At 35.5% G+C, this 22,616-nt stretch overlaps 1 protein-coding gene and 1 long non-coding RNA gene across 2 annotated transcripts in view; both read right to left on the bottom strand.

Annotated features, from left to right (window-relative positions):
* The window catches only part of LOC126597132 (uncharacterized), a 64,093-nt gene extending 46,651 nt beyond the window's left edge, over positions 1 to 17,442 (bottom strand). The window contains exon 1 of the long non-coding RNA XR_007614149.1: positions 17,069 to 17,442. This is a non-coding gene — a long non-coding RNA (uncharacterized LOC126597132). The remainder of the gene's footprint in view (positions 1 to 17,068) is intronic.
* LOC126597117 (protein SIEVE ELEMENT OCCLUSION B-like) lies at positions 7,936 to 11,793 on the bottom strand. Its single transcript, XM_050263891.1, has 7 exons — positions 11,471 to 11,793; positions 11,120 to 11,212; positions 10,547 to 10,992; positions 10,278 to 10,372; positions 10,058 to 10,188; positions 9,111 to 9,569; positions 7,936 to 8,751 (listed from the first exon to the last, which is right to left on the bottom strand). Exons 1-7 carry the CDS (start codon positions 11,705 to 11,707, stop codon positions 8,164 to 8,166), a joined length of 2,049 nt encoding a protein of 682 aa, XP_050119848.1. The 5' UTR covers positions 11,708 to 11,793; the 3' UTR covers positions 7,936 to 8,163.
* Positions 17,443 to 22,616: the final 5,174 nt, after the last annotated feature.

The raw sequence follows: 22,616 nt of genomic DNA, 5'->3' as shown, positions 1-22,616 counted from the left end.
GAGTTTTAAAAATCTAAATGACAATATAACCATCATGTAAGCGTAAAGGATGCAACCACATGCGTTTGTATTCTTTTCACATTTTTCAAATTATTATTCTGAATTTTTATTATAATGAATTAGTGTAAACTTTGAAAAAGAAAAATCATGAAATTTCAAACTAGAACCTATAGGGACTAAACTTAATTTTGAATCTTATACCAGGAACTAATCTAAACTTCATCTTATTAGGGATTAAAATATAGTTTTCTATTTATTTGTTATAAGCTCATGTAAGGTCATTTCTCTCACTAAAGTGGAATTCATACTTAACACGCTCTTTCACGAGTGACGAAATTTCAAACCAAACACATGGATGCGAATGAGGTGACGTGGAGCGCGTGTATGAAAGAAAAAAAATTAGCTAAACTAAGATTATTTGAGCAACATACATAGCATAATTAACAATTAAAAGGCGAAAGCTAACTCATATGCATTCAAAAACAAATTTTACTCATAAAATTCAAAGCTTAGTAGTGTGGTGAACCTTGACTCAACTCAAATTCACAAGAGAGCTAAAAACCATTACAACTTTGTAGATCCTGTTTGCATTTGCAAAGGCTATTGCCCCCAAGTGATGGTCTTCATTCATTTGCTCTCCTTTGCTCCTTTGGAACTCTGGCTTCTTGGATTTGGATGGTGAAATAGGAATCTCCAAAGTTTCCAAGAAAGGAAGCCTCTAAGTCTCCACACCAAAGTAGGATGTAAAGAAGAGATGAGTGACATGGAAGGAAGATATAGTGCAAGCAATCTTCCTCCTATGTGGCTGGCTATGGTGTAGGGGACGAGTGGTTTGTTTTCTCTCGATCTCTCTTTTCTCACATAAAACCCAAAGTGAGGACGGAAGTATGAAGTCTCTTATATAGGGCTCACATATATGTGAACACCTTATCCTTTTCTTTATGGCTGGTTTTGGACAATCCTTGGTCCTTTAGGCCATTTGTGATTTGGATCAAATTAGCAAATTAATCCCAATGGGCCATGAAACCTGAAACTAACCTTAGGCCTATTTAGAACTTATATGTTCGATTAATTAACATATTAATTAATCTCATCATAAACAATTAAACTACTTAATTGTTCTTAATCAACTACGTTGTATTCTTCAGTTTCTACCTTACACGGTGAACGTCCATTAGGTTCTAATTAGCGAGGTAGTGAGCAATTAGAACTCTTACTAATCGATTGTGAATTAAAACTGTCTTTCAATTTTTCCTTTGATTATGATTAGTGATTGCTAATATTCAAGGCTTCCACAAGCCAAAAGTGACACCTAGTAGTATGTCATGGCTACACAAGCTAAGTAGAAGAGGTGGAGAATGTATTCAGCTTGGAATTACAACGCAATATGATCATTCTCTATATCAATTGTCTTGATCACATTGCTTGGTTGATAGTTTATTTATGTCTATCGTCCAATGTGATTGTCTTGTCTATATGATTATTGTGAATGTGATTTGGAATGTACTTTATAATCATTTCATGTACTCTGCCGAGAGACCTTTGAATCATATCATAAAGTATTATCCTTCAATCGTTTTAAGACTAGAGATCCCTTTTGGTACACTTACATGCCTCTGTGGATAAATCAGTTATCCGAACAATGTGTGGACAAACCATAAGGTTGTGATGCATCATCCAATGCTCAACGACGTATCCACAAGACAATTGTGGAATCTCATATCAAATGACTACTTTGCATTATCTAACTAGTCAGTTCTCATATGACATGAGTACGTGAAGTCATGTTTGATCGTGTTTAATGAACTCATTCTCTATTGAGTACCTTGTTAATGATGGGCACTTTAAGAACCATAAAGAAGTACCAAATTGGGAATGGGCCCAAGGGCTGGCAAGCTTGGAATAGAACATGCCCGAGTGCTTCAATGCCAACCGATTGACATTTACATTGAACACTGACCGATGAAAGCATATGGGTAGACTGACAACTTTGATGCACAAGTCCTCGTGAAAAGGTCTGCTCATATGTCATTCAAACTAATGGATGACTTGAAGTCAAAAGGCGAGGACCCGGATGGGACACAAAGTATGTCGGAGTGGCGTTCGGACAAATTAGGCTGAATAACCGAGGCCGACTCAGAGAAATGGACTACTTTATTTTGGGCAGGAGTGCACTGGACTGGATACCCATATCTTTGTCGTCGAATGCCAAGCTAGCTGGCGAAAAGGTGTCAGGGGTCAAGCCTACAAAGAGTGGTGCATTAAATGCTCGTTAGGGAGAGCCCAAGGGACAGGGGTTCGCTAAAAGCCTATATAAAGGGGTTGCAACCCTCAATATTGAGGTCAGACGATTTGAGAAAGAGAAATTGATGTATTAGCTTACCGCTAATCAATAAAATGTTGGGAATATGCCTAACTCAATCGTAAGATGATACTTTACAGAAATTTCACATGTTAAACTAAATTAGTTCAGTGTAAAGGTAAAGATTATGGTTTAAAGCCGTCCTATTAAATGTTATACGCTTAAACGATAACTCCAAGGAATATGTAGTTAGGAGAATGATCTAAAGAATTAAGATTCACCAGACCATTCTATTTCATACACATATCCTAAATGTTCTTGATCATAGGATTGCTAATATAGCATTAATGATTCTTGTAGATTAGTACATATTATGTCTTCTCTCGAGGAGAGTGACTGGTCTCGAGTCATTGGTGTGAATGACACTAAGACAAGTATGTAGGTGCTTAATAAAGAGTGCATCCACTGAATGTGATCGACAAGGAGTTCTCATACTCATGTCGCATGAGAACTCATAATTGAAATAATGCAAAGTAGTCCTTTGACTTGAGACATCATAGTTGTCTTGTGGTTAGGTCTTTAATCTCTGACTATGTTAAAGGCACTCCATTAGATATTGTCCATGCATAGTTAGGGCTAAACCACTTAATCATGGAGACGTGTGAATGTGCAACAAAGGTGCAACAAAGGATTTCTACCCTTTAAACCGTTGAAAGACCATATTGCATTGTAATACGAAACTGAATAGGTTCTCCAACCTCTTTTGATTAGCTTGAGTAGCCATAACATGCTGCTAGGTGTTGCTCATGGTTTGTGGAAGCCTTGAAGATGTATAATCACTAAAAGGAGAATTGAATGTAAGTTTCAATTCACAATCAACTAGTAAAAGACTAAGAGTTCTAATTGCCCACTGTCTCGCTAAAAGGAACCAAATGGGTCGCACATTGTGTAGGGTAATAATTGACGAATATAATGAAGATAAGTAAGGACAATTAAATAGTTTAATTGTATATGACAAAGATTAATTAATATATTAATTAATCATGCGAAATGTTCAAATCAGGCTTTAAATAAGTTTCATGTTTTAGGACCCAAAATGAGTTTTGGTCCACAAGACCCATTGAGTTAAGTTCTATGACAACTAAAACAAAATGAGAATTAACCCAAACATAACTACATAAACTAGCCAAAGCGAAAAGGAGTGATGGTTTACTTATTACAAGTTTGCTAATCACTTAGAATGAGGTATAAAGGTAACTTTGTAACTCCATCCCTCATTAGGATTTTCTATGAGGCAAAGAGGGAGAAACACAAACTATCTCCTTCCTTAGATAGGCTAGCCACCATGGAGAACATTGATAGCATTTTGTTCTTCCATTGTCACTCATTGTGTTCAAAGGTATAATGTTTCTAAACTCTCTTTGTGTTTAAAGTTAAGTCTTGGTTCACCTCTACTACTAGGCTTTGAATTTCGTAGTTTAAGTTTTGTTTTAAAGTGCATACAAGCATGCTTCCACCATTTAATTGTTAAATGTATGTATTGTGTTGCTCAATGAACTTAGTTTATCAAATATTCTCCTTCATAGAATTCATGCAACATTATGAATGAACCTTAGTTTTGTGGGGTGAACCATTTAAGTCTGGGTCCATTTCATTTTCAATCAACATCCTGAAGCCTACCAAGGGTTAAACACCTTTGATTATCAGGTTTAAAATTTGTGAGTATACACCTGGATTCGTCTGTGTTTGACTTGCAAATTTAGAACCTTAGTAGTTTAGCGCTGTCTGTAAGAAATGCATACAATTTGGTTTTTATTTCTACCCAGCAAATCCAAGACACACTTTGCGGCAAGGAAGAATCACCATGTTAGATATCATGATGAACCAGAGAAGAAAAAATGATGCTCAACCTATTTGTAGCCGTATGGCCAGTGAGATAAGAAGAGTAGCGGGGAGAACTCTATATCATACCCGGGCGCTCGACGGAATTTATCTCCCCTCAACTGAAAGACAGCAACACCTAACTCGAGAGACGACGAGATCCGAGAATACCTGAGCTCATGAAAGAATTGAAAACAATTGTGTTGTTAGGAGAATGTCCGACTAGACTGTCATGATCAACACAAAGTTAATTGTGAAAGTCCAAGCAGAGCTGATAAAATTGTCAAGGGCCAACACTAATGTATTTGCCTGGTCGTATGCAGATATGCCCGGAATAGATTTGAGTGTCATCTCTCATAAGTTCAGTATTGATCCACATTGAAGGCCTATTCGGCATAAACAACAGTCTTACGCAAAAGGTTATGAGGCCATATTGGTTGAGGTAGACAAACTGCTTAGAATCAGTTTCATCATAAAGGTAGATTACCCATGGTGGGTGGCAAATGTAATGGTGGTAAAAAAAGCAACGACAGTAAAAAAACTGACCAAATTGTGCATATGTATAGACTACATGGATTTCAATGGGTATTTTCAAAGAACTATTTTCCGTTGCCAAGTATCAACCGACTCTTGGATGCTACGACAGGATGCGAACTTTTAACTTTCCTCAATGCTTTATAGGAGAACAACTAGATCTACATGCACTCGACCGACCAAGACAATAAGACGTGTAGGGAAGACGATGGAGGTTTATGTAACGCCCCGACCCTAAAATTTTATTTCGGAAAATGATTTCGGTGGTAGGCCAAAATTAAACTCTTGTTTAATTAACTACCAATTGATCACAATTTTTATTTAAAATTTCTTAATCACTCACAAAATCTAACCAAAAATTTACTTACTAAACCATCAGTTTTAATTTCCAAATAATCATCAAAATTTCATTTCTTCAATCACATTCCCACAAAAGATTACTCTCAGTTATTTAAGACTATATCTAACCCCTGTTAGACAGCCTACGTAACCTTGATGCAGGATCAAGCCTTTTGTAGTTCACCAGTTGCTTTTAATCCATTTCCAAAATCAAACAAGTGACTACCAATCACGGAACTAGGTTCAAACAAATGATTCACACCAACTGCATATCATAAATGCATTAAGAATATCGAAATTAACTTAAAAGGACAGCTTCAGTCCTCTGGCCATGCGCCGTTGTAGGTGGCGGTTTCCGGTGAACGGAAACCCAATTTTTCCAACTAACTCTAAAAATTTCCAAATTTTACTGAAATGAAGATCTTAATGAGTAGAGTAAGTTTTATACTTGTGGCCAAGTCCAATTTGGCCGGGAAAAGCCCCAATTTCCCTCGAAATTACCGGAAACCCTAGAAATGGGTGACTTCAATCCATCACATCCGGTACTCCGCCGCTCTTATAGTTGTTTGGGGTGTGTTCTTGGGTTCAAGAGGTGTCTAGGGGTAGTGGTGATTAAAGGAATCACCTTTAGAAGTGGCAGATTTCCGTCAGTCTCCCCATGGCGTCGTTGGGGCTATTTCCAAGAAACCACCATAAAAAACCATCGGGTTTGGGGTGGAACTTGAAGGAGGGTCGTGGAGTCAAGCACAGGATGTGGCAAGCCTTGGATCGCTGGAAAACGACGGAAAAATCAACAAACACAATCGATTTGAAACTGGGTTGCAATATGGAACCGGGTCATGGGTGTGGTTGGCTAGTTCTCACTCTTTCTCCTTGCCCTCCTTGCTATCTCCTCTCATTTGCCCTCCCTTCTTTTTCCCTTTCTTCGATTGGCAGCCCCCTTTTCCTTTCTCTTCCATTCCTTCAATCTCAGCCACACACATGGCACCATATCCACTCTCCAACAAATCTGGAGCCTTCCAGATTAATGATTAGATTACCATTTTGCCCCTAACTTCGTTCATTAAAAACTTATTCGTTATAATTCCATTTCACAAACGGTTTGCGCCTACGTGTTCGTGAGGTCGAGCTATATCCAAATATGTCAAGAAATACGATAGAAAATATGAGGATAAAATATGTCCTCGTATAATTAACTTTAGCCAACTAGGGCCATTTTCGTCTTTTCCCCTTATCCAGATAAAATTTTACGACTTAAATTATATAAATTTCTAGAAGAAATTTTTTTTTTAAATTTCTCAATTAAATTTTCACAACCATAAATCGATTATTTTTTTTATTGCTCCTCACATATTTATATATTTAAATTTTCCGGGTATTACAGTTTATATGGAAGACATGCTTGTGAAGAGCAGAAAAGAAAACTAGCATGTGGCAGAACTAACTAAAGTGTTTAACATCCTCAACACATGCGGGATGAAGTTGAATCCTGTGAAATGCGCCTTGGCGGTCGGCTCATGGAAGTTTTTGGGGTGGTAAGACAAACAGGGATAGAGGTCAACCAATAAAAGATATAGGCCCTCATCAATATGGCATCACCATGAACAAAGAAGGAGATGTAGAGCGTCACCGGACGAGTAGCGGCCTTGAGCCAGTTCATCTGGAGATCAACGGACCGGTGCCTACTTATTTTCAAGGCATTCCATGGAGCTATGTGAACGATTGAATGGACGGAGGAATGTCAACAGGCATTCAACAAACTAAAGGAGCACATCGGCTGAGCGCCAATCCTATCAAAACCTTGGAACGGTGAGCTGCTTTACGTCAAATCCTTGGTTATTAGTAACACAAAATATAGGAATGGTACCCCTTTCTTAGAAATTCATTCAATATACGTAAACATGCCTTTAGTACATAAAAACTGAAAAGTAAACAAAAGTTTCCAACAATTGGACAAGAAACCAAGCACAAATGCCACTTGCGCTAAATACATAGTATGCTAGTTTTCTACAATATATACATACATGTCAAAAAGAAAAATCGGGGCCTTGTGCGGTGGCACCAGTTGCATACCCTTGAGACCGACCTTGGGGTACATGAAGATTGATTTATGTAAGCTTTCAATTTTGTTTTCAATTTTGAGTATTTATTTCAACAATTATGCCAATTTTGTCGGTAAAGAAGTATAATAATTTAGACATCAAGGTTTCCTCTAATGGAGATGCCATAATTGACGTGGCAGCTGAGTTATTTAACTCCTTACTTTCTAGCTACCTTTTTATACAACAAACAAAGATGGAGTCAAATGCCTTTAATTTATTTTTTAATGCATGGGTTCCATTGACAACTAACAGGATGAAAACTAAAATCAATTTGAATTATTTTTTAATACTTAATGTAACTATGGGGCCCAAAATATTAATAAAATAAATATTTGACAAATCTATTAGACATGAAGAAAATTTAACACCTATATTCAATTGGCCAAACTCGGAGTCAAATTCCTTAACAGCAACTAGGATTCTCATTTTATTTTATTTGTCCCTCTAAACACATACATTATATATGGTTTATATTTTGAATCGTTTACAAGTTTTGTATGGATAATTGGTTTTATAATGTAGGTTCTAGTGGGACTTAGCTAAGCTAATTACGAAAAGTTGGTAACCTCAAACTCAACTTTTTTACTAACTGTAATTGCGCGCAAGGGTGATGAAGGAACTTCAATCAATCAGCTTGGAAACACGTTTGATGATTTCTTGAATTTTTAAAACGTCCAAGGACTTAGATTTGAAGTTATTTTCCTCAAATATAAGTCAGAACAATTTGAAGTAAGTGATAATTCATATACACACCAAGGGAAATGTAGACATCTCAAATTATTCAAATAAACATTACATTACATAAAGTAGCAGCTACATACCATGAAAACATACTCAGGAAGACAATTACATAAGCATACTAGTCCCCATTAATTAGGCATCAAGTATCACCATGCATGAGCTAACTAGGTTGCCCTTTATTATAGATATTACAACATACTACTCTGAACTTATTAGACTAGCCAACATCACACTTGAAGTAGTAAAGGGAAGGAGACCGAGAACTTAGTGATGTGCAGTAGGACCATCAATGTGGCAACACTTGTAACTGATGAAAGTCTCCATGCTCCGGTGGCAATCAGGACACTTCATGGTGTCTGGAACCTTCCCGGTAGAGCCCGGAATATCAAGGCGGCAGCAAGGTCGACTCACAGTGCGAACCCTCTCATGGTATGACTTGAAGCAAAACTCAAAGCCCCTCTCTTTCACATGGTCCTTCCATTTGTCAAAGTCCTCTACCACCCTCAAGATCGAGACACCGTGGCCGGTGAGCACCACAGAATGCCCTTTGCTGAGCACAGCCCATCCACTTTCGTTTTTGTAAGAAAGTAGCTTCTGGACTTCTTGACCGACTTGGTCGGCTGGCCTGTGAACCTTGGTGAAGAACAAGCTTTCGATGCCAGTCCAGAACTTCCCGAGGATGCCATGGTCATCTTCTCCCTTGCTTCCTTTTCCCACGCAGAACAACTCGATGTGAATCTTTGCCTCCTTGAAGATGGGATCATTTGCAAGGGCAGTTGCTTTCTTTGTGAACTCTTGAATCCAACCATTGTCTTTGCCACCATAGAAGAAAATGTACTTGTCCTCTTTGATCTGTTTGACCAAGCCATAGTTAGATCAACCACACAAACTTAACTAACGAAATGTATTCTAGATTTAAGGACCGTTGCTATTCTATACTAATTTCTATTAAAGGGAGAGTTGCGTCTTGTACAATTTTACACTTCTCCGTCAATTATAATTTGTTTTGTTATTTTATACTTCTTGCCAAAAATATGTTTCATTATTATTACACCTTTATTAAAGAGGCGGTACGGTAAAAATAACATGTTTTTTGTATCCACGCTTATATATGTAAGATTAAGTTGTATTAGAAAGGTGGTTAATAATGTGGTAAGTAAATGTGGTTGAAATAGCGGTCCTCATATTTAAACAGTTAAAAGGAAAATTACCGTAACAGATTGGCTAACCCCTTGGACAACAGTGCCAATCCATTTATCTCCGTGACCATGTGAGAGCTCTTCTTCAGTTGCCTTTGTGAAAGGGAAAGCATTGACTCCCCAAACCCTAATCATGTGGAGAGCGTTGGGATGTTCGACCTTTCCTTGTGGGTTCATCACCACTAGTGTGGGCTTACCCTTGAAGTTCCACTCCTCCTTGATGAATCTGATGCCTGCTACAGGTGCCGAGATCTGCACTGTGTACCATGGCATCTTATTTCGGAGGCTCTCAAACTTCTTTCGGCGGTCATCGGTCCAATGCTCCACAATCGGAATCCACACAATCTTGTGCTGATTGTCTTTCTTTATCATATCATAGATGGGCTTGAGGATTGAGATATCATCATCAGAGATGTCTAGGCTTGAAATGAACAACAACACATTCTTCTTCCTCAGGATATCGATTTTAACCTGTTTAAATGAATTATGCACGTTGTAAGTAATTAATAAGTAGCAATTTGACTAACCGAAAAATCATGTCACCAAAAACTGATTTTCTTTGCTAATACTCCTCCTTAAAGGTGTGTCTCACATACAATGGTTGCACTCACCTTTATTTATAGTGAGTTCGTAATGATGTTTATTTTACGTGTCTAAATAGTATTATGATTGACTAATCACATAGGAGCTCAGTAGAAAAACTGAATTGTATATACAAACATGCATATTAAAGATTAATATTCCACGTGACATTTTAGGGTTCCAATTAAATTAGTCATGCCAAGAAAATTACGTTGGAAATTTTGTATGACAAAAAAGTACTCCTAAGCAACTTTACTGCCATCTTTTTCTATGGTACGTTACTGTCATATTATTAACTTTAATTTTCCTTGCAGCAACATAGTGCCAGCGGTAAAAATAATTCAATTACACATTATAGTACTGTGACTAGAACAAACCATTTGTTTAGTAGAACCATCAACGAGCGGCTGGACATTTTCCTTGGTAAAAATCAGGGCCTTGAAAACCTCCATGATTTCAGTAGGAGTTTGGAAGATTTTCCTTAGCCTCCGGTAAGTCTCTGCCTCCTCTGCATGCATGAAACAAAGATTATCTTGAGCGTTTCATTTGTGCAAGTACAGAAAATAATTCCAAATGAAACATCTCCATTTAACCCACCAATTTGTTTTCTGCAGACAATAAGCTGGATCTTAAGCTTGTTTAGGACATAGTGAATTTTTTGAGCAAATGGGGCTAGATCATGCTCCTTGTCCCTAAAACGAAGGCAACCATGGTCATTTTATTAACTACTAAACAAATAATTTTTATTTGCCAGACCAATGCTAAATTAAGTTGTTAGGCTGTGAATTTGGATTACGAAACTTCACTTCAACCAGATGCACGGTCTGGCAAAAGAGCGATTTCCTAAAGGTCAATGGAGAACTTACTCATTACAGGTGAGGATGGTGATCTTAGTTGCACAAGCAACAACAGTGGCAACAGCCCAGTACACATCAACTGGAATATGGTCCATTGCTAGCGCCAACGCTGGGACATCTTTTGGGTCGTAGCTGGAAAGCTTATCGAATTGGTCGATGCACTCAATCACTTGCAATGTGGCCTTGATCAGATTGTTAAGTTCAAGCACTGCTTGTCTTTTCTTGTGCAGGTCCGAGGGCTTGAGGAGCACGGGGACTCGCTTCAGGATTGCAATTGATTTGGCGAGTCGGTCTGATTCTTGAAGCTGGGCGAGGAGCCAGAACTCCCCGTATTCCATGGCAAAAGCTGCTAGAGTCAGCACTGCCTTTGCTTCCCATGAATAGCTTGATAGCTTGTTCAGTATGGCCAGGGTTGTGTTGTGGGCAACTTCCTCACTAGGAGGCTTGCATTGCATCTGAAATTTTAAGATTAACCATGATAGTGTGAATATTCAAGAATATACATGAAAAGTTACAAGAAATATACATATCATTATGTGTGTGTGTGTGTGTGTGTGTATATTTAATTTCCCAGGTAATGACCTCGCTGGCTATGGACTTTAGTGTGCACAATGGTGCACTGAAGCCTGCTTTGGGTGTGTTCTCCTCTATGTTCTCCACGTGCACTTGGGTACCCTGAAACAAGGCACAAGTAACATAGAAGTGAGTTAAGTGCACGAGTACTGCTTTCTTAGATAAAATAACATATTATGTTATTGTGTTATAAAATAGTCTCGTAAATATTCCATCACTTCTCCTAAAAAAATATAGAAAGAAAAAAAGAGCATGTTATGTTATTTGGTTAAAATTAGTGACATAATTTTGGTATACTATAATAATGATTTGACAGTTTAATAATCGTGCATACGTTACATGTAAGCTAAAAATATATACCTGCACAATTTTGTCAACAATTTGGGTAGCACGCTTAAGGATATTTTCGGTGATGCCGAAAAGAGAATCATCATCAAAGGATTCATCAGCATGAACATGAGTACCATAAATTTGTTCCAAGATTTTCTGGTCAGACATGGTAAATAGGCTAAGCTCATGATCGCCAGTAATGTGTTGATGAGTAGTGGTAACTACTGAGGCCACCTTGGCAGCCACATTGTTTGCTAGACCTAGCATGGTGACTCTTTTGGGGGTTTGAAGGCAGGGAAAGAGAGAATACGATGGCTTCTGGGTAATTGTATTTGGCTTGTGTGAGTGCAGCACCTGCAATATGCCTGCCCTATTTATAACCTAACTGAGCTTGTACACTATCCTCAAAGTGGGGACCATTTCTACACGATGTCGCCACGTGAAGGGTGTGGATTGAAGATCAGAACAATTAAACATGTGAATAATGAATATGGTTCAAGTTCTTTGTTCATTATTATCTCCACGGGAAGTTATATACTGAAACAGAAACAAATAATAAAGTCAAAACTGAATGTAGATTATATAATGGCCATCGAAATTTTACAACCTCAGTATTGGTGTAATACATAGAAGAACGGGATTTAATCTGAAAATGAGGACGCCAATTGCATGTCGGCTGTCTTGAGAGGTTTAAATTCCTTTTTGAATGTTATTTATTTACTTTTTAGCTAAATAAATAAATTCATGTAAGAAAAATAGTAGGTTAAATATGAGGCAATATACATATAGGGAGAATTTATTATGATCTTTTTTTCATTCTTTGGATTTCAATGGATACAAATAATTGATGTATTTTCCTACTTGGGTTAACAAATTGCCTTTCGTTTTTTGTATTCTCCTACTCAGTTTGATCAATGTCAGCGTTTAACAATTGCCTTTTTTTTTTTTTTTGTAGTATTACATGGAAATTGTTTTTATTTTGTACTTTTTATTAAGCATAATACTTGAGGATATTTGTTGTAATTCAGTTTGACCAATGTCAGTGTTTATTTTAAAGAAGTTATAATAAACACAACATACCATATATGAATAAGTATTTGCACGTTACATGCATGTTCATTTCCTCCTTTCTATACAACAGAACAAAAACAACTTAGGAGACGATGTCTCGTAAGGAAGGAGTTCGCCGCGAAGGGTTTAAGGCGACAGAGTCCCGTTGGACAAAATTAAAGACACTTTTGCTGACGAAAATAAATATTCGTCGGGCAATATAAACTCACCCCATGAACGTTCATCGAGTAAGTATGCATTGACCATTGAGGCGTGGCGAAAATGTTTTGACCCGACCAAAATATGTCGTCGTGCAAAAATTAAATTTTATTTAAAATGATTTTAGTCCAGTTTTTCTGACGAACTTCTTGTCGGGCTAGCGGTGCTTTGGATTAAAAAATATTTCCTTGAAATATTTGGCCAACGGAGTGTATTGCCGGGGATGAGTGTTAATTAGGTTCATTGAACAATTAGGTATTAAATATTCTACACAGGTTCATTGACTCTTCAACATTAGATTGAGCCAAATACGTTTTTGTACAAAGCAAAAATAAAAAAAGAAAAATTAGTATCCAATCCCTAATTACTAATGTTCGTTGACTGAAACCTTATTAGTTTTCAGATTTTGATCAAAGTTCTAACATTAATGTAATAATGAATTTACATGTTAGTTACATAATTTTTTAAAATAAAATTAATAATTGATTTAGAATTTTAATACCCACACCTTTATTAAACTCCTAACTATTTTTCAATTCAAAAGATTTCCAAAATAAATAAAAAATTATATGTACCCATTCATGTAACTTTTTCAAATTTTTAATCTTAAAATGTATTCATTCTTAAATACACCAATTTGTTATATGTAAAATGTACTTTTTTTATATAAAATCTATTCAATTTTTTTAAATCAATTTTTAAACTTATATGGGTACGTACATTCTTTTTTTCTTTGATTTGAGAATGTATCCATGTCAAGTTTCATTGAAGAAATTTACTAATGTTAGTAAGCCAAATATCTTTTTTTTTCCTTTTGTGATTTTAAAGTATGTACCCATGTTTTGGTACAATAATTTTTTGGTTAATTTTGATGAATGTACCCATGTTTATACACACACACAATAGTATATTTATATTTTAATATTTTTAATCCCACAAATTATGGTTTTTATTTAAAATCTCATTAATATAAACAACTATAAATTTTAATTTAAAAAATATAGTAACATACATAGAAATAAATTATCACATTAATTTCAAGGACTTCGATAAAAATTTGAAAACCAATAAGGTTTTAGTCAAAGAATATTCATAGCTACAAACGTCATCCAAAGTCTCCTAATGAAAAATCATGAGATCTGGCAGTTCCATTTTTTTTATTTTGTGGTCATTTCTAAATTGCCTATTTCTTGATCCCATTGTATCATTGCATTCACCTAGCGCTCTATTTCATATCAGTGTCCTCGTTAAATATCTATGTGCAGCAAGTTTTGGATCTGAATGCATACAGTGTGAAATCGGGACATTAATTAGTTTGTTTTCATGTACGTAAAGTGTTGGAATGCAAGGTTGAAATGCAATGCTTCCACTAATCCGTAATCTTCCTCGTGTTCGTGCCACCTGGCCTTGCCATCTCGTCTCTACCAAAACTGGTGCAAACTAGTGAAATGATGTTATCCCTTTACATGGTCTTTTTGGCCCAAGGGTAGTCTCGGTACCCTTTGTGACAATGCCATCTCGTCTCCACGTTCATAACGCGCGTATGGATATATATAACCTAAAATCAGAAGGTGAAAGTGATACAACAGGCTATAATTTTTACCCTTTTTCAGTTTTCACATGCTTACTGATAAGGATATGGGGAAAGGACAAAGACAGGTAAGGTGTGAAGCTAAAACTGAAAAGACTGTTGAGGTTTGACTCATGTTATATGATGAGGTTTGGAAATCATGTTGCTCGAATATACCACACATTTGTTCTGCTACTGAAAATTGTCCGTTGGTTCTTAAATAGATTATTGGGTTAAATTTAGGACGATTTTATGAAAGAAGGTTAAACTTCAACAGTGGGTTCTTTATCTTGTTCCTACTATAACAAAGACTTATAGAAACTCTTAACATGATATAAACCAAAGTTGAAAGATGCCCATTACTCACTAACTCATCATAGTGGGACATGATACCTAGAGCAATATTATCAATGAAATTTAAGGGTGTTTAGAGATAACCTTTTGCAATACTTATTTCTAGACAAAAACTCATCACGTTTTAAACCTCCAACTAAAACTCGAATTTGAAATTAATTTCCAAGTAGACAAATAAGTGACATACTATTACCCAAATATTGACACATGTGTCGCAATACACTGATTATGTTAACGAATTTAATTATGCACCATAATTATGGCAAATAAGTGCCTTATTATTACAAAATTATCCACTCATGACGATGACTGATTGAACTGATTCTCCAAAAATAATCATGACGGATTGAACTGATTCTAGTAATAAATGATACAACCTAATTTTACCTATAGTTTGAAAACTGATTCTGTAGAAATAATCGAGGATGGGTTAAGCTTATGGCACATATTGACTTGTTGGAGCTGTGAGGGCTAGGCTCTAGTAACAACCTTAAAGTCTTAGAGGTATGGTTGGTATTTTAAAACATTGCTTTCATGTTTTTGGGATGGGCTTTAGTTATTTTTATGTTTTGTCTCTCATTGACATGTTTAAAAACTAGTGGAGGTCCTTGAAAGTTGAAATGTAGTGAAAGTTTTTGTCTTTATATATAAAGCTCTCATTAATATCCAAGATTTATTGTAATCTAAAATTTGTAACATTTATGTCTTTTTCTGCTTTTTTTTGTTTTGCAAAATCATAAATCCTGCCTCGTAAATTTGTAACATTAATGTCTGTTTCTCCTTATCAGTTTTCACACGCTTATTGATAAGGATATGGGGAAAGGACAAAGACATGTAAGGTGTGAATCTAAAACTGAAAAGACCGTTGAGGTTTGACTCATGTTATATGATGAGGTCTGGAAATCATGTTGCTCGAATACCACACATTTGTTCTACTACTGAAAATTGTCCGTTGGTTCTTAAATAGATTCTTGGATTAAATTTAGGACGAATTTATAAAAGAAAGTTAAACTTCAACAGTGGGTTCTTTATCTTGTTCCTACTATAACAAAGACTTACAGAAACTCTTAACTAGATATAAACCAAAGTTGAAAGATGCCCATTCCTCAATAACTCATCATAGTGGGACATGATACTTAGAGAAATATTATCAATGAAATTTAAGGGTTGTTTAGAGATAACCTTTTGCAATACTTATTTCTAGATAAAAACTCATCACGTTTTAAACCTCCAAATAAAACTTGAATATGAAATTAATTTCCAAGTAGACAAATAAGTGACATACTATTACCAAAATGTTGACAAATGTGTCGCAACACACTAATTATGTTAACGAATTTAATTATGCACCATAATTATGGCAAATAAGTGCCTTATTATTACAAAATTATCCACTCATGACGATGACTGATTGAACTGATTCCAGTAAAAGGGATTCAAACTAATTTTACCTATATTTTGAAAATTGATTCTGTAAAAATAGTCGAGGATGGGTTAAGCTTATGGCACATATTGACTTGTTGGAGTTGTGAGGGCTAGGCTCTAGTAACAGCCTTAAAGTCTTAGAGGTATGGCTGGTATTTTAAAACATTGATTCCATGTCTTTGAGATGGGCTTTAGTTATTTTTATGTTTTGTCTCTCATTGACATGTTTAAAAACTAGTGGAGGTCCTTCAAAGTTGAAATGTAGTGAAAGTTTTTGTCTCTATATATAAAGCTCCCATTAATATCCAAGATTTATTGTAATCGTAAATTTGTAACATTAATGTCTTTTTCTCCTTTTTTTCTTTTGCAAAATCATTAGTCATGCCTCTTACAATCTGCATAGAATTAATTGTGTTTACAATCTGTATAGAATTAATTGTGCATATCATACATGCAATAGGGATATGCCAGGCATCTAAAAAATGTAAAATGGGTAAAGTAAATCATAATTAATGAGTTTACATTTATGGATCCTAGTCACTAAGTATTCTTTAAGCAAAAATATTATGTCGGACTTAATGTAGAGAAAATAAATTTGAGGAGCTAAATGCATTTTCTTAACTACACAAAAATAAATTGAACTGTTGTGCAATTTATGGACAGAGTGGATATATGCCTTAATGAATGAGACGAGAACAAAATATTTTAGGCAAATAAAGCCAAAAAGACTAGAATTATCTTGGCATGGGATCCAAACACTCGTGGTATACACATGTCAAAGAAATTGGCCATATAATGAGTTTAAGAAAACTGCGTATAGTATTATATTTGCACATGACATAATAATTATAAATTCATTTAAATTACTAAGAAAGTTTTGAAAGTACAACTGATAATGGAGTGATTCATTTAAAAGTGTTAACAATATCTCTCACTTGAATCAATAGAATTTAGGCAGCGCATATGTGTTTTGGCTTGTGTTCTTCTCTGTTTTCTTTAAAGAACAAAACTAATTGCACTCAGTGTTAAAGGCATATAAGAGAAACAAAAAAGATATATAGACTCTCTAGCAGCACCATTGAGGGTTTTGATGACGCCATAGACGTTGTCCCATGCGTTAAGCCCTTCTTCATTTACCCTCTTTGGCTTGTACATTTTCTCCCTCTATAGGAGGTAAGTCATGTTCACACAAATTATGGGAGTGCCGGTTGATTATCCATCAAGCATTTTCAACCATTCATAAAGTGTGAAGTAGAAATTTCAAATAGTGCTCACAAGTCTTGTTGGGTCTGCACAACTCCCTATAACAAAATGAACCATAAACTCAAAAGGTCACGATTGTGGTTGCCTATCTATTGATTCCATTGGATCACTGCATTCACCAAGCGCTATATTTCCTATCGGTGTCCTCGTTAAATATATATGAGGAGCTAGCAATGCCGACATGAAATATGTGCAGCACGTTTTGGATCTATACGTAAAAAAAAAAAAACGCAAGGCACGTCCACAAATCCATAATCTTCCTTGTGTTTGTGCCACCTGGCCCTGCCTGCTCGTCTCTACCATAAAAGGTGAAATAATGGCATATACCTCTTTTCCACATGCATAATCCCTGAATGGTTATAACCTAAAACCAGAAGGTGAACGTGATACAACAGGCTATACTTTTCACCCTTATACAATTTTCACATGCTTACTGATAAGGATATGGTGAAAGGACCAAGATAGATAAGATGTGAATTAAAACCGAATTCTTATGTTAAAATCTCGCCAAAGGCGATTTGAATCACATTATTTTACTCATTATGCCATTTAGCTCACTCTCCTATATTCTTGGTGTAGATATTATCGTTTGTTCAAAAAAATAAAAATTAGGAAGAACTTATAAAAGAAAGTTAACAACGGATATGTTATTTATCTTGTTCCTACTATAATAAAAACCTATTGAAACTCTTAATTTGACATAAACCAAAGTTGAAAGAAAATTCGTATTTACTATATGTTGTACATTTGAGGATGAATAAAAGAAAATTTGAGCAAAACACGCTTTTGTACAAGGCAAGAATGAAAAATCTTGAGGTCTGGCAGTTCCGTTCTTTTGATTTTACGGTCAACTCTAAATTGCCTATTTCTTGATCCCATTCGATCACTGCATTCACCAAGCGTTCTATTTCCTACCAGTGAAGAGCTAGCGATGAGGACATAAAACATGTGCAGCACGTTTTGGATCTGAATGCATGCAGTATGAAATCAGGAAATTAATTGATTTGTTTTCATGTACGTAAAGTGTTGGAAGAGAAAACGCAAGGCTGAAATGCACTGCTTTTGTGTTCGTACCACCTGGCCCTGCCATCTCGCCTCGACCAAAACTAGTGCAAACTGGTGAAAATGATGTTATATACCTCTTTTGTATGGTCTTTGTGGCCCAAATGTAGTCTCTGCATCCTTCGTGACAATGCCATCTCGTCTCCACATGCATAACGCGTGTATGGATATAACCTAAAATCAGAAGGTGAAAGTGATACGACAGGTTAATTATATTTTTACCCTTTTTTAAATTTTCACATGTTGGGAGCAGCCTCTCCATAAATGGGGGTAAGGCTAGCCGACATTCACCTCTCCCAGACCCTGCGTAAAGCGGGAGCCTTGTGCACTGGGTACGACCTTTTTTTTAAATTTTCACATGCTTACTGAATACTGATAAGGATTTGGGGAAAGGACAAAGATAGGTAAGGTGTGAAATTAAAACTGAGAAGACCATTGAGGTTTGAATCATGTTTTATGATGAGGTCTGGAAATCATGTTGCTCGAATACCACACATTTGTTCTACTATTGAAAATTGTGCTGGTTCTTAAATAAATTCTTAGGTTAAAATTTAGGAAGAATTTATTAAAGTTAAACTTCAACGATGTGTTCTTGATCTTGTTCCTACTATAACAAAGACTTGTAGAAACTCTTAATTTGATAAAAACTAAATTTGAATGATGCCGATTACTCAATAACTCATCATAATGCGACATGATACCAAAAGAACTATTATCAATGATGTTTAAAGTTGTTTAGAGATAAGCTTTTGCAACTTATTTCTAGACAAAAACTCATCACCTTTTAAACCTCCAAATAAAACTTGAATTTCATATTAATTGCCAAGTAGACAAATAAGTGACTTACTATTACTAAAATATTTACAAATGTGTCACAACACTATAATTATGTTAACGGATTCAATTATCCACCATATATGGGAAATAAGTGCCTTACTATTACAAAATAATCCACTCATGAGTTTTCCACATTATTTTTATACTTATCTTACAATCATGTCTCCCAATTTTTTTTATTTGGTGGTCATCATTGTAAGTAAATTATTTTGCATGTATTATTACATATATTAGGCAGATTTTGTTATTATTATATATTTGTACAAATAATTTACCTATACTTATGTAAATTATAAGTAAATTAATTTTGAATCAAACAACATTTTTTTATTTTCAAAGTAAATTATTTTGTATGTATTATACATATATTCACTACTAGAAAGTACCATTAGCCGGATGGACAATCTTTCGCCAGGTAAAGGTCATTTGCCTGACACAACTAAACGTTTCAAGCAAAAGTGGTCACCATTTTTGTCTTTTCAATGACTTTTGTCTAACAAATGTAGTTCGAGGGGTAAAGTACCATTCATCAGGCAAAGTTTTCGCACAAAGGGAAAAATTTGGTACGTATTATGTGGACCTTTTGCTTGACGAACATTTTGTCGAGCTAACGGGTGGCAGGGAAAGAGCCAGGATGACTGGCTATAAACTGTAAAACTTGTTTGGATATACTCTAACATTTCATATGCCAAAAATCACCAAAAATGAACTTTCGAGGATTACATAATGGGACGAAATCCTTCGACGTTTAGAAAAGAAAAATCACGATTTTAGCGTTTATTTTAACTCTGATTTTGATGATTTTTCACAAATATACTCCTCGACCCTAGAAGAATACAATGAACTAATCTGATCACCAATTTAAAATATGTACACTAGTGGTTTCCACAAAATCTTACATTCTACTTAATGGAAGTATAGAATAAACTCTAAGTGTTTGTTGAATCTATTGTTTTGACATAATAGTCAGTTTACGAAACTAATTTCAATGATTCAACTGTCCGCAAGACCACATACACTAAAAATCACCAAAAATGAACTTTAGGAGATTAGGTAACGGAACGAAATCATTCGACGGTTAGAAAAGAAAATTCACGATTTAACAGTTTTTTTTACTCCAATTTAGATAATTTTTTTAGAAATATACTCCTCAACCCTAGAATAATCCAATGAACCAACCTGATCATGAGTTTAAAATATTTACACTAGTGCTTATCACAAAATCTTACATTCTACTTAATGAAAGTATGTAATAAAATCTCAGTGTGTGGCGAATCTATTGTCTTAAAATCTTACATTCTATTATTGAAAATTATGTTGGTTCTGAAATAAATTCTTGGATTAAAATTTGGGAAAAATTTATCAAAGAAAGTTAAACTTCAAAGGTGTGTTACACACACACACACACACACACTAAGGGCTACTTTGGATGTGGTCCCTATTTATCAACGTTCTTCGATTAAAACTTTGTTGATTTTTAGTTTTTTATTGAAGTCCCTGGAATTAATACAATAATGCATTTCTATATAGGTTATTATAATTTTAAATTGAAATTTGATATTTATAGTTATATTAAATGAGATTTTAAATAAAACCATGATTCGTGGGATTGAAAATATTATAAAATAAATTACACTTATATAAAAAAGTATCATTTATCTTAATGACATGATTTGTCATTACTTATATTAATGACATTTCACATGCAAAAAAATTGGTAGTTTTAATAGGTACATTTTCCTCAAAAAAGTTGGTATATTTCATACAAAAAAGGTGGTACACTTTATATGAAAAAATGGGTACATTTTATAATAGAAAAAAACAATGGGTACATTTATATAAAAGAACAATCGGTACATTTTAGATTAAAAAAGTTGGTATATTTAATGCAAATTAAAATTTCGTTTATTAATTATTTGGCATGCACACCACGTAGACTAAGTAGTTTTTAGAGTCAACATTTTGGCACATCCAGTGGGACCCAGTGCTAAGGCTATGAAGTTCATGACCGTTGAAACACGGTCAATCAAAAAGAAAACAACTATGGATCAACCAACCACCAGTTTAGCACCTATAGTTCAGAGTCCAGTATGCGTCGTAGGCGTAGGACCCTCATGTTGCCATGACACCCGAAGCCATAGGCACGGTGCGCCGAGAGAAGGAAATTAATCTCGGCAATCAAAATCATGATGCCGTGGTCTTCATCCAGATTACCAAGATGGCAAAATATGGTTTTATTGAAGGTCTGGTAGAGGATTGCGACGACGACGATGAGAGCTCTGGTCCACCATCTAAATCTTTTCTCCGACGACGATTGGAAGAACAATCTTGGTAGTTTGGGCAAATGTTTGGCTGAGAGATGAAAATCCTACTTGAAGTAGTACGTGATAAGAGTGTTTTGAATAACAAGCTGCTCGAAATTCTAGTTAACAAAGCTCACCAAAACGAGCCGATTAATCAACCTAGGCAGCGTTTTATCAAGAATGTTCCTTTGGGTGAAGAAGGGCTGCTGCTAATACCGGCTAAGATAAAACTCACTCGACCTAAGATAATCGATCTTGAGAAAGCATACGGTGAACCAAGCATTAGTTCGGCTGAATTCGGCCAAAGAATAAAAGCAACACTAGTGTTTATGGTTGAAGTCTAGAAGATGATTGATTCAACCTTGAAAAAAGGGTTGAAATTTCCAAAATTTATTCATCCATATCTAGCCTTTATAGAAAGGCTTGAATATCCTCGAGGATTCAAGATCCCAGATTTCAGTTTCTTCACTAGGAAATCGTCGTTGTCCTCATTTATACATGTGGCCAAATTCATTGCCCAATGTGAAGATGTCAACAGTGATTTTTATAAACGACGACTGTTTAATTTCTTGTTGACAGGCACAACGTTTACGTGGTACATTAACCTTCCACCGAACTCTATACAAAATTAGGAGGAACTGGTTGAGAAATTCCACAAACAATTTTATCGACCAAAATAAGAAGTGTCAGTCTCCTCTTTCGCTAGGATGGCACAGTCATCTGATGAGTCACCGATGGAATTCTTTACCAAGTTCAAATCGGCTAGGAATTGGTGTCGAGTACCCCTTGCTGAGGTGGAATTTGTTAGGCTTGCCCAAAATGGCCTAGATGTAGAATACAAGAAGAAATACTTAGTGGCAAACTTTCAAGATATGTATAAGTTAGCTCAACATGTCGAGCAATATGATTATCCGCTCAAAGATGAAAAGATTTTGAAAACTCTAACCCGTGGGACAATTTATAAGAACCCAATGGAAGGATATGCATCAGTCGGGGGTGACGAGTCCCAATATGTCAGCATTGACACGACCGAGATAGTAATCAACAAACCTTATGTATACAAGGCACTGGCTCATGCTAGTTCCAAAGATGT

Source organism: Malus sylvestris, chromosome 13 (genome assembly GCF_916048215.2).
Source record: "Malus sylvestris chromosome 13, drMalSylv7.2, whole genome shotgun sequence".
NCBI classification, from domain to species: Eukaryota; Viridiplantae; Streptophyta; class Magnoliopsida; order Rosales; family Rosaceae; genus Malus; species Malus sylvestris.
This window is presented reverse-complemented; position numbering and strand designations above follow the sequence as displayed.